Source organism: Periophthalmus magnuspinnatus, chromosome 21, assembly GCF_009829125.3.
Source record: "Periophthalmus magnuspinnatus isolate fPerMag1 chromosome 21, fPerMag1.2.pri, whole genome shotgun sequence".
Classification (NCBI taxonomy): domain Eukaryota; kingdom Metazoa; phylum Chordata; class Actinopteri; order Gobiiformes; family Gobiidae; genus Periophthalmus; species Periophthalmus magnuspinnatus.
Genome location: NC_047146.1, coordinates 31797106 through 31810167, shown reverse-complemented (window position 1 = coordinate 31810167; position 13062 = coordinate 31797106). Strand labels below are relative to the sequence as shown.

Sequence of the window (13062 nt, the reverse complement as noted above, 5' to 3'; positions counted from 1 at the left end):
AATTTTGGTCATTTGCCATAATTTAAAAACATAAACGTTCAGCTCTGGCGCCCTCTAGTGGACATAGAGACTGAACCCGCTCTGTCCTGACCAAACCCACAGCGTTTCAAAAACCTTGTGACTTACAACATTTTTAGCCACATAAAAACTTAATTCAGTCACATCAGAGACACTTTTGAAAGTTTGACATAATTATACCATTTTCCATAATAACATCTTTTAACATTCTGACTCATTCTTGATTAAAACCAAGCTTCTGTCCCACTGTGGAGCGACTGCGGTTTGACTCAGTCTGATCCCACACAAAGATCAAAACCTTAGAAAATATTTGAAAGTACCCCGTTGTCATGGTGATGGTGTAAATCTTATAAATGAAACACAGCCTTGTTTTAGACTGAGCAGATGTTTGGGGAATTTGTAAATTCAAAAAGTTTTAACATTGGGTTTAATGTGTAGATTTGAAGAGATTAAAAAAAGAAAAACGAAAAAAAAGAAGAAAAAATCAAAACAAAACAACAGTTAAATGTGTTGAATTAAATGCAGCTTTTCAAATGAAGAACTGAAATGACTCCCCCTAGTGTCCAAGCAGACGAACTGCAGTCTGTGAGATTAAACTAGTGAAAGAGAGGAGCAGAGGAGCAGAGAGAGGAACAGAGGAGCAGAGGAGAGAGGAGCAGAGGAACAGAGGAGAGAGGAACAGAGGAGAGAGGAGAGAGGAGAGAGGAGGGAGGAGCAGAGGAGTAGGGTAGAGAGGAGCAGAGGAGAGAGGAGCAGAGGAGCAGAGGAGAGAGGAGCGGAGGAGAGAGGGTCACAGGAACAGGGTAGAGAGGAGGGAGAAGCAGAAGAGAGAGGAGCAGAGGAGTAGGGGAGCAGAGAGAGGAACAGAGGAACAGAGGAGAGAGGAGCGGAGGAGCAGAGGAGAGAGGAACAGAGGAGCAGAGGAGAGAGGAGCAGAGGAACAGAGGAGCAGAGGAGAGAGGAGCAGAGGAGAGAGGAACAGAGGAGCAGAGGAGAGAGGAGCAGAGGAGAGAGGAGCAGAGGAGAGAGGAGCGGAGGAGAGAGGGTCACAGGAACAGGGTAGAGAGGAGGGAGGAGCAGAGGAGAGAGGAGCAGAGGAGTAGGGGAGGGAGGAGAGAGGAACAGAGGAGAGAGGAGAAGAGGAAAGAGGGGCAGGGTAGAGAGGAGCAGAGGAGCAGGGGAGGGAGGAGAGAGGAACAGAGGAGAGAGGAGAAGAGGAAAGAGGGGCAGGGTAGAGAGGAGCAGAGGAGCAGGGGAGGGAGGAGCAGAGGAGCAGGGGAGGGAGAAAAGAGCGGCAGGAGGACACAGGAGCTGAGGGTGAACAGCGCTGGTTCTTTCTGATCCTGTAGTGACTTTATTAAGCCTTTTTTCATATTATATTCTTCTTCTTCTTCTTCTTATTAGGCCTGAGCCTGGGACAATGTCCCAGCGAGAGACTCATTAAAATTGCATCCGGAGCGTGGAAAATGGCAAAAATCAAGTAGTAAACACGCACCAACATGCCAGTGAGTGGTGTCAAAAATTAGAACTCGACGAGCTCTAATTGTCACAACAGACCCCGAGAAAAAATAAAGAAAGGCGACTCGGTAGCGCCACCTCAAACTTTGAATTTCATGGCCAATGGGAGCCCGACATGGAACCGTAAAAATCTGAAACTCACAGAAAAAAATAGAACATGTCGGGACATGACAAAAATGATATCATGGCCCCGCCCTAAATGTACAGGAAGTCGGCCATATTGGATCAAACCCGGTGATGACAAAAGTGCACACCCTCACATTTAGTTCTCGACTCACGTGTGGGTCATTATATAACCTCAGGGACGTCTGCTGGTGTATTTTTGCCTTATGCTCATTATATGCATGGTTTTCTGTATTTTTAGCTAAACAAATGACAATATATTCTTTTCTTTATCGTTAACAGGTATCAAATTGGTTAAATAAAGAGACACCTGACCCATAACCCACATTGAGTCTAGAGCTCAATGTCGAGCTATCACAAATATTATGTCACTTATGTTGAATAAATAGACGCCTCACAGCCCTGCACATATGACTTTTCCCTCTGTGAGGAAGTCTATAAGCAGAGATGTGTAGTACTCAGGTACATTTTACTTTTTGAACAACTGTATCTTTACTCCAACTTAAGTAGTATTTAGTTTGAAGTAACAGTCAACAAGTGACAAAAGCTTTATGTTGACAATACGAAATGATCTGAACATTTGTGTTTCTTGCACCGCTCCTTCAGTAGTAGTTTCCCGAAATACTTATTAGTATAAATACTCTTTGCTACTTGACAAATTTCTTGGGTTGTTCTTAATCTTATTAGTACAATTTGTGGCTAACTCTACCCAATTTGCACAGACATCAAGTCACAGCAACATTTGACTCACAGTTAGCTAATTACTACGACCGTTAGACAGAATATATTTCATATTTAATATATGAATTAAATGCCTAAATGTAGGTAAAGTATAGTAAAATGTAAAGTCAAAATTCAAGTTTAGCAAAAAATGTATTATTTTGATGTTCACAAAAATTATTCTTTGAAAATGACTCAATAGCGCCACCTCAAAAATAAAAATGCATTACGTCAATGAGAGCCCTTTTTCAACGTAGACAAATGAAATTTGGTACAAACATAGAACATGTCAAGACAAGTAAAAAATTATATTATGACCCCACCCTAAACCCTACAGGAAGTCGGCCATTGTGGGCGGAACCCCATTTTTTTCTCCAAAATTTTCACTCTCACGTTTGAATTTTTTAAGCCATGGATTTTCATTCAAGAAACATGAAAATTGGTCAAAATGAACTAGACCCATGTGGGATTATAGGGAACTCTTTTGGATTTTGTTAAATCATAAAATGTGGGTGTGGTCAACATGTGAACCAAAATGGAGTTTTTTTTGAAGTATTTACTTGTACTTAAAAAATGCTGTACCCTGTAAACCAGCATTAATATACATTTTGGTAACACTGTTGATCTGAACCTAATGATATACAATTTACAATCGCTCCACAGCGCCCCCTTGAAATTGTGAATGGGATCCAAAAAATTTTACGTTGTCACAAACATTTTAAATTTGGCATGGACATCCGTATTGCCATACCGAACACAAAATCCAATGAGAACATACCTCTATTTACAAAGGTGTTGCCATGGCAACGTCCGACATTTCTTATAGGAATACATGGGTTTTGGTTCACTGGGATGACAAACTTTTGTTTGTCACAGACAGTTAAAATTTGATACACATATTCCTCTCATCATACTGAACAAAAAAGTCAATGAAGACATACCTCTATTTCCAACTCTGCAGGCGTGACAATGTCAGAAATTCTCTCATTGGAATGAATGGGGTAGTATTACTGAGACGCTGATTTTGGGGGGAGGGGCGATGTAAGTGGGAACAAAAGGCAGGATCATCGCTGTGGCATGAACCCCGCAGTCGTAAGGGGTGGCGAGGGCCTTTATCACTGCTTGCAGTTTTAATTATTATTGTCAGATAAATCAGATGTCAGATGAAAGCCAGATAAATGTGTTTGAACAGATGTTTTTATTCATTTTAATACCTCATTCACATCATGAAACATGTCCCTCTCTGCTGCTGTGCCTGTACTTGTGTCGTCATAGCAACAACACAAACTCCTCACTGTGACACAAATACAGTTGAATTATCTGCCGTCTGCCTCCTGATCGCTCATGTTTCCTCTGTGGTTTCCTTCGCTCGCCTCCTCTGAGCGTTGGGACACCATTTAAAAATCTATCTCTACCTCACCCTGAAGGAGACGCGAGCCGACACGTGCCGCTGTAGTTTTAATGTTTCCTGCCCTCGTAAAATAAAGCCTTTTCAAATATTTTCTGAGAGAATGCCTGATGTTTTCTTTTCTGAGCTTTTATTGAAATTTTATGAGAAGAAAAAAGTGCAAAACATGTGAAAATGATAATCCAGGATGGGAGCAATTTAAAGTAACAATAGTAGGATCTTGTCTGCGGTGGAGCTGGTCTGATGTGGTCGAAGGAGGAGGCAGACTCACAAAAATCCCCCCCATTATCAAATTTATTTCAATCTCCGTGGTAAAGCATGGAAAAAATAATACATTTTTACTCCAAAAAACCCCCCAAAAAAACTACACCGCACATGTACTCGGCTACACTGATGTTCTCCTGAAAACCAGACTTGTCCTGCTTTTATTCCCTCTCAAACCAGAAGCTCCGCCCCCAGGTAAACACCATTTACTTCAGGTGCAGCAGGTACAACTTTAGCAGGATCTCAGACTACACTGTGGACTTATGAGGACCTGAATCACTTTAACTCAAAAAGTGTTAAAAATAAAAAAATAAAAATATATAAACACATTCAAAATACACAAAGACACTGAAACAAAAAGAAAAAGAACTTAACTCATTTCTCCCTCCACATGGTCCAGCCCACGACCACACCCAAGGCTTTAAAAATGGCCGACACAGGCCACGCCCCCTCTGTGTCGGGACCATGTGGAGAGTCGGGTAAGAGTACATGGATGTGTTAAACTGAACTGGCCAAATATAAGCAAATAAAATATCAAAGTAACACATGTGTGGTGATTAAATTAAAGGTAAACTAACTTAAAAACTAAACACAACAAACCCAGGATATTTCTGTTTTGCAAAATTATTGAAAATTACCAAATGTGTGAAAAGAAAATGATGGTGGTATTAAAGGGACATTGTCTTTAAATATATTAGTTTTATGAACTCAGTGTGGTTCTATTAGACACACACTGTTAGAACTTTCAGTCCAATGAGGTTCACCGGCTCCTCTGAGAATTTAACAGATTCTTTTTTCATACCTGATAGTTTGGACCGCTCACTAGCGCTCTTCCTCAGTCGTCCTGTCAGTGCGTCCGGTCAGCTGTGACGCACTGACTGACTGATATCCTCCTGACTTCTTCGGGATAATATTCCAGGTGTGTGAGAGTAAAAAAAAAAAAACTAAACTGGGACGAGGGGCTTTTTTATGTTCACACACACCTAGTGAGGCTGAACAATGAAAGCAAACTAAACCGTGATCTGAGAAAAGAATTGACTCAAATAAATTGTAGCTTATTGTCAGTGCAGCTTTTTATTCTTTATAGAGACAGATCAGAGGCCAAAACATCACTGTTACTTCATGATAATATAACTGTACTCATGTAAAAAAGAACAGAAGGGTAAGTGCTACTCAAGTTACCGTCTGAACACATCATGAACTGGAATAACAAACTTAAAATTAAAGCCGCAAGCGGCATCGAACGGCCCTCGCGGGCCGTGCTTTGCACTCGGCCGACCCGGCACTCCCTGTGGGTGGCGCTAACGCGCCACTTGTCCCTTCTTTATTGCGGCTTTGGACTGCACTTGTCACCAAACAAGTCAAAACACATGGGAAGTGCTGATGCACAAAATGCAAAAACATGGGTTTTGCAGGCATCGCCATGGCAACACCGTGCAAAATACAAACTTGGCCCCTCGGACTTTTTTGTCGGGGACGACCTGAAGAATCACTGTGCAAAATTTTATGTCCGTCGTTGACGGTAATAAGTCGTTATAAGACTTTGAAATGTACGAAAATTTGGAAATTTTCCCATTAGGATAACATGGGCGCTTTCGCGCATCGCCATGGAAACCCAGTGAAAAATATGACAAGGGTCTGATTGACTTTTTTGATCAGGATGACATGAGGAGTCATGGTGCCAAATTTCACATTATTCCATGAAACTAATATTTTTCCCATGAATGGGAAAAATTGGGAGGTTTCCCATTAGGATAACATTGGCAGTTTGGCGCATCGCCATGGCAACACGCTGCAAAAGACGACATAGGTCTGATTGGCTTTATTGATTGGGATGACCCAATGGAATTTTGTGTCAAATTTGGTAACATTTGGGAAAACTAAATTTTTGGCCTTCCATACAAATATATTAGATGTTCTGTAGGGGGCGCTTTCGCGCCAATTTAGTTTCTGTCATAATGAGTAGCTTTAGGCCCATAAGTTTTACAACTGATTTGAATTTGAGCCAAATCGGACTTTGCATGCGCAAACGGGAGCAAATTTTGAAATTTGAAAATTGCTAAAATTCCGATGGAAATTTGCGGCTTCGCCGCACGGAAACCGTAATAGGGATCATCATGAATTGGATAACTTTTGATGCCCCACTTGTCTAGATGATGTACAGTGAATTTCAGCCTTGCAGGTGAACCGCCTTCAGAGGAGTTGACGTAAATGCGAGGTCAGCGAAAACGCTGACTCGGCGTTTTGGAATTTTCAATCCAAGATGGCCGACTTCCGGTGCATCAGGGGGCGTGGCCATAATAATCTTTTTTATTTGGCATCACTTGAGGAATGCGTGTACCGAATTTCGTGGCTCTACGCCAAACTTGACGTCGCGACGTCTCCCATTGACGCAATGTATTTTGACTTTTGCAGGGGGCGCTGTCGCGCCACTTTTTTATGCCCAATGATGCACCACATAAAAAAATAAATTTTTCGGCAGACCTGAATTTTGGGCAAAATTTGGTGAGTTTTTGAATATGTTCAGGGGGTCAAATTACTGCTCAAAGAGCAGAAGAATAAAAAAAATAATAATAATAATAAAAATAATAATATTTTTAGCAAAAACAATATATCCGATAACATTAGAAACACATATTATACGTTTTTTGAAAGCTCTCGACCTTCCCCACGTCACCGTGGGGTCAATGGCGAATGACGAGCGCTAACGCGCTCGTCATTCGCCATGACGTCGGGGTCCGCCATTGACCTCCCATTGACTTCCATTCATTTTAGCAGTAACAAGTATGGCCCATGCCTGCGGCATGGGGGCTTGGATAGGGCTCGATGCCAGGAGTGTGTTTGGGGACATGAGCGCTTCGCGCTGTGTGCGTCAACATTGAGTCAATGGGCTTCGCCCATTGACTCAATGTTGACGCTGACATGCTAGCAAGAACAAATATGCATGTCCCATGCCTACGGCATGGGTTGCTAGGACACAGGAGTCTGTGCAGGGGGCGATGGGGGACGACTCCTCCTATTGACTCCTGTTAACGCATGTCAGCGTTAACATCGAGTCAATGGGCTTCGCCCATTGACTCGATGTTAACGCTGACATGCTAGCAACAACAAATATGAAAACCCATGCCTACGGCATGGGTTGCTAGGACACAGGAGTCTGTGCAAGGTCGCGGTGCTGCCACGAAGTTGCGCGCTTTGCGCGCAACTTCGTGAAGACAGTTTGCAACGATGAGTGCTTCGCACTCATCGTTGCGGAAGCAATAGGCCCTACGCCCTGTAGGGGCTCGGGCCTAATAATACACAAAAATCTGGTATTTTCAAAGAACAGAATGCAAAATGAGACAAAATTTGGTTTCTGAAGTAACAGCCCAAGAAAGACACATGTTCACTTCATTTAACTCAGTCTAAAGCTTTTGTCACAGTGAGAAGAGGAAACACTTTTACTCAAGAGTACTGCTACACACTCAAATATATTACTCAAGTAGGAGTAAAAGTACTGTATGGTGTCTGAAAACTACACTTAGAAGTACATTTTAATTAAAAAGTACGTCTTACTTGATGTAAATGTAAGTAGTACTTTCCACCATAGCCCAGAGTGTGGTGCAGTTTGATGCATAGCTGAAGTCACTCAGGATCTAATTTTGTTATTCGATTTGTGTGTCCAGTGTAATGACGAATGACAAATACAACAATTTGTGAATGTGAAAGTGTCTGAGTAATCCTCAGTCGTCCAGGTCTGACCCAGAGTAAAAGCCAAAAGTTAAATGTGTCAACTGGGCAAAAAGTTGCATGAGTGAGGACGTTTCACTGCTCATCCAAGAGTCTTGAGTTCTGATCAGATTACTGGCTAGCTCTATTGTTTGCTTTGTTTCCTTTGTTTGCTTTGTGTCTGAGGATGGAGAGATGATGTCTAAAGCTCACATTCCTGTCTTTCTATTACTATTACCTAGCCAGGATGCTAATAGATGTAAAATCACCCATTAAGAGCTGAATGAATAAGCTAAGTATGACTCAGGCACAGTGCACACTTAATGTAGCTCAACAGACCGAGCTTACAAACAGAAACTGTAAACAATAGCACGTTTACAGTTTCAATGTAGTTAGCTCTTCCCTTTAGACAGATATAAGGCAATGTCCAGCAGTAATCTGACCAGAGCTGAAGAAGCGGCTTGGACGAGCAGCGAAACGTCTTCACTCCTACAACGATTTGTCCAGTTGACAGATTTCACTTTTGGTTTTTACAGTGTGAAAGTGTAGACTGTCCATGGCTGCTGTCCTCAGTGGGAGAGCCAGTCCCTGTCAGCTGAGGCAGAGGGTCTGTGAGCTCGCAGAAAAAATACATTTCTTCTCATCACTTTTCGTCCAAATCGTCCGACTGGTCTGATGCCTCTCCCTGTGTACCATGACTTTATATCTGGATCTATAAAGCAAAACAAAAAAAACATATTAAATGTAGTGTTCAACTAATCTGATCGTTATTCACACTTGAAATCCACAACCAGTCACATTACAGTCAAGGTGAAAGGTGCACTACTGCCTCCCAAGTCAACAGAACTTAAAGATCAACTAAATAAGTCATTTTTCTAGTATAAACACGCCTCACCTCTGATAATCACGGCCGCTCCCTGATGCTGATGAGGTGAACAGACGACTGGAGTCAGCGTCAGTACAAGAGCGAAGACCACGGCAAACGCACGCATCGCAATTGCACCTAAAACAAGACAAAGACGTTCATTTATTTAATATTGTAACAAAGACGCAATACAAGTCTCAACTATTGTCTGCTAAAGAGGCCGCTCTCACACTTAACCTGGGCTCATTCTGGTTTAGTCCTGAGGTAGATTTAGTTTGGTCCTAATCCTGGTCTAGTCTTGTACTAGACCATGACTAGTGAAAGTTCTCTTTATAAACTTGATTTCACGATCCCTGAGTTCAGTTTTTATAAGTTGTCCTGCCGTATCATTGTCAATATACTTTTTCTATAAAGAATAACATTCATACAAAACCACCAACTTACAGAAAACGAAAACTAAAACTATTTTTTGCAGTAATAAAAATAATGATAATGATAAACAACTAGCTTTATGATATGTCCTCTGGTCTAGTGGTCTAGTCCAGATTTAGTCCAGGTTTAGTCCAGATTTAGTCCAGATTTAGTCCAGGTTTAGTCCAGATTTAGTACAGATTTAGTCCAGATTTAGTCCAGATTTAGTCCAGATTCAGTCCAGGTTTAGTCCAGATTTAGTCCTGGTTTAGTCCAGATTTAGTCCTGGTTTAGTCCAGATTTAGTCCAGGTCTAGTCCAGGTTTAGTCCAGATTTAGTCCAGGTTTAGTCCCGGTTTAGTCCAGGTTTAGTCCAGATTTAGTCCAGGTTTAGTCCAGATTTAGTCCAGGTCTAGTCCAGATTTAGTCCAAATTTAGTCCAGATTTAGTCCAGATTTAGTCCAGGTTTAGTCCAGATTTAGTCCAGATTTAGTCCAAATTTAGTCCAGATTTAGTCTAGATTTACTACAGGTTTAGTCCAGATTTAGTCCAAATTTAGTCCAGATTTAGTCTAGATTTAGTACAGGTTTAGTCCAGATTTAGTCCAGGTTTAGTCCAGATTTAGTCCAGGTTTTGTCCAGATTTAGTCCAGATTTAGTCCAGGTTTAGTCCAGATTTAGTCCAGATTTAGTCCAGGTTTAGTCCAGATTTAGTCCAGGTCTAGTCCAGGTTTAGTCCAGATTTAGTCCAGGTCTAGTCCTGGTCTAGTTCAAGTCTAGTCCAAGTCTAGTCCAGGTCTAGTCTGGATTTAGACCAGGTTTAGTCTAGGTTTTGTCTTGTAATTCAGTATACCCAATATGATTCCACAGTATTAAATGATATAGAATTAAACATATATAAAGTCATGTATAGTCTCAAATGGTAAATGTATTATTCTATATTGCAAACAAAAACGAACAACACATGAGAAAAATGATATGAACCGTTCAAAAACAGATAAGTGCCATTTTAAAAAGTGACCGGAGACTTTACTGTAGTTTACTTTTTGTATAGAAATATTTTCAAAAGCCAAACATATTTTACTGCGATCAAAACACAACAAGACACAAGACAATCTGTTTTTTCTATTGAACTCGTCATATAAATATTTTTTACATTTCATTCTGACACAATTTAAAAGTAACACAAAAAACAAAACAATTACCTGGAAAAAGTGTAAACTCCAGCACAAGATGAACGCTCCTCCAACTAGAAGAAACAAAATCTCAATTCAGTCATTTATATTTGAATGTAAAATAATAAATATAAGCACAATTAAAGAGGATCTTACCTGTTGTGTTTTGTTGTGACGAGGTTTGGTTCAGTGTCCAGTTTTTATTAGAGAAGGAGGAGCATCAATTTGTCAGGCTGATGTCACCCGTCCATTTTCACACATTTATATTTACACGTGTTTGACATCAGAAAGTGCGTTCACATCAGTATGGAGAGATATATACTTTTAATTTAATCAGACGAGGACATAAACGACACCCGTCACACTGCGTTTGAATGAAAATGTGTCGTTCATTTGATAAGAGACTGATTCAAACAACATGATGAACCTGTGGCTTTAAATACCAAAATATAGATACAAGTTATTTTTGTTACTGTTATAATGTTTATTGTTCATACCATCATGAATAAAATAATAAATGTACAGAGGCAAAATATCAATAATAATTAAATGTATACTTTTTGTACTTACTATTTACAATTCTGGTTCATGTTTATATGATTTTTGACACAAATGATTTAAAAGAGCTTTAGAACATTTGTTAAACTGTCAATTTTAAATCAGACCTATTATGCACAATTTACTTTTTTAGAGCTTTTATCCACGTTATAGCTGTTTCCCGTCACCATTTACTCATCCGAAGCTGTATTTGGAGTGATTTGTGCGTGTTTGAATCTTTAAACTCTTATTTTCAAGACGCCATATTGCTGATGAACCTGTTTTCACTGCTCTCTAGTTACTTTGTTCTCCAGTTTTGTTTTCTTAATCGGATATACATGCAGGATTCGGCAGCGTCTCTTTTGGTATAAATGAAAAAAGGGCTAGTGTGATCTGCAGATGTCTGTTGGAGCTGCCGACTCTTTGTTGTGATGTCGGCTCTCACTGGAAACTGCAGTTTTCTAACGCGGAAGTGAGAGGACTTGTTACTTTTAATATGTCACTTTAGATGAATACAGTGGTCCCTGGTTTATCGCGGGGGTCACGCTCTAAAAATAACCTGCAATAGGTGAAATCCGCAAAGTATCAGCTTTATTTTTTACAATTATTCTCCGTTTTTGTCTATAAAACCCCTCACCACACACTTTATACACTTTTCTCACACAGGCATTAACATTTTCTCACATTTCTCTCTCGTTTAAACTCTCTCAAAGTTCAAACCTTCGTCGGCGCCTTTGTCGGTGCAGAACGTTTCATCGTCTACAGTCCCTTAGCCAATCAGGTCACACAACACAATGGTCTACAGTCCAACAGCCAATCAGGACGCACAACACATTGCATTTTAATACACTGTAAAAAAAAAGCATGTGAAATTGCACTAAAAACATTCACAAAACAGCGAGGCCACGAAAGGTGAACCACGATATAGTGAGAGACCACTGTATTATGATTTAAAATGTCCAAATTATAACTAATCATAAATATATATGATCCACGGGTGTCATAGGTTGTATGTATGAAGCAAACACACACACAATAGGTCTGCTTTAAAGAACCACCTCATGATTAAATGTCATAACGTCTGTATAACATAGGTCTACTTATAATGACCTGTATGACATAACAGCACAAAATGAAATATCTTTAACAGTAAACATATTGCACTATTACTTCTAGGCTATTTTAACCCCAGTTTGAAGCGTGAATAATATTTCTTTGAGCAAACATCAGCCTAGAACTTGAGAGTAATGACAGCAGTAATATTAAGTACTTACTAAGCCTTAATTAACACTCTAATCCCTTCATTAAGGGGTTACTAAGCCTTAATTAACACTCTAATCCCTTCATTAAGGGGTTACTAAGCCTTAATTAACACTCTAATCCCTTCATTAAGGGGTTACTAAGCCTGAATCATTCTTGATCACATTTTTATACAGCACTTTTCTACCTTTAATGGACTCAAAGCATTTAACATCAAGAAACCACTCACATATTCACACATTCATACACCAGTGTACACAGACACTGGGGGCGAGGTGGGTTTAGTGTCTTGCCCCAGGACACAACACCAGCTGGAATCACACCACCAACATCTGGGTCAGTGGATTTAACCGCTCAACCGATGATGTCCACGGGGAGAACGGGATCTGAACAGCCAACCTTCAGACGCCAGTTCTGCCTCTGTGTCAGTGTATTCATTATGTGTTCAGGCTTTCTTCATGCTTTATTAAGGCTAAATAAGGTGTAGTTATTATGAAACTGCACCTTGTGTTTGACTGGATTCAATGTGCGAATAAAAAGACAGAGAAATCAGGTCCAGTTTTAACGAAGGAAAATACTTTTAAAATGTCTTGTTCCACATTTCTCTGAAGTCCCTCTGAAAATGAGCCCCATCAGATCACACTGAGACGACGTCTTATGAGGCCTGAGTCATGACCGGCTTCTGTGAAGAGAGAGGGAGAGGGGGAGGAAGGGAGGGGGAGGAGAGAGAGAAGGAAGATGGGAGGGGAGAGAGAAAGAGGAGAAAGATGTGAGAGAGATAGGAGAGATGGAAAAAAGAGAGGGGGGGGAGGGAGGAGGTAGAGGAAGGGAGGAGAGAGGAGCAGATTGTGAGAGAGAGGGAGGGAGGAAGGGAAGGAGGGTCAGAGGGAGAGCAAGAGAGGGAAAATGGGAGGGGGAGAGAGAAAGAGGAGAAAGATGTGAGAGAGATGGAAAAAAGAGAAGAGGAAGAAAGGGGGGTTAGAGGAAGGGAGGAGAGAGGAGCGGATTGTGAGAGAGAGGGAGGGAGGAAGGGAGGAAGGGAGAGGGAGGGTCAGAG

General features: G+C 40.8%; 1 protein-coding gene across 4 annotated transcripts in view; it reads right to left on the bottom strand.

The window, feature by feature from the left end:
• Positions 1-12435: 12435 nt before the first annotated feature.
• Positions 12436-13062, bottom strand: part of mlphb (melanophilin b) — a 47915-nt gene continuing 47288 nt past the window's right edge. For all 4 annotated transcript variants that reach the window (XM_055230516.1, XM_055230515.1, XM_055230517.1 and 1 more), the window contains one exon: positions 12436-12687. In XM_055230516.1, the coding sequence (XP_055086491.1) occupies positions 12661-12687 (27 nt within the window). In that variant the 3' untranslated portion in view covers positions 12436-12660. The remainder of the gene's footprint in view (positions 12688-13062) is intronic.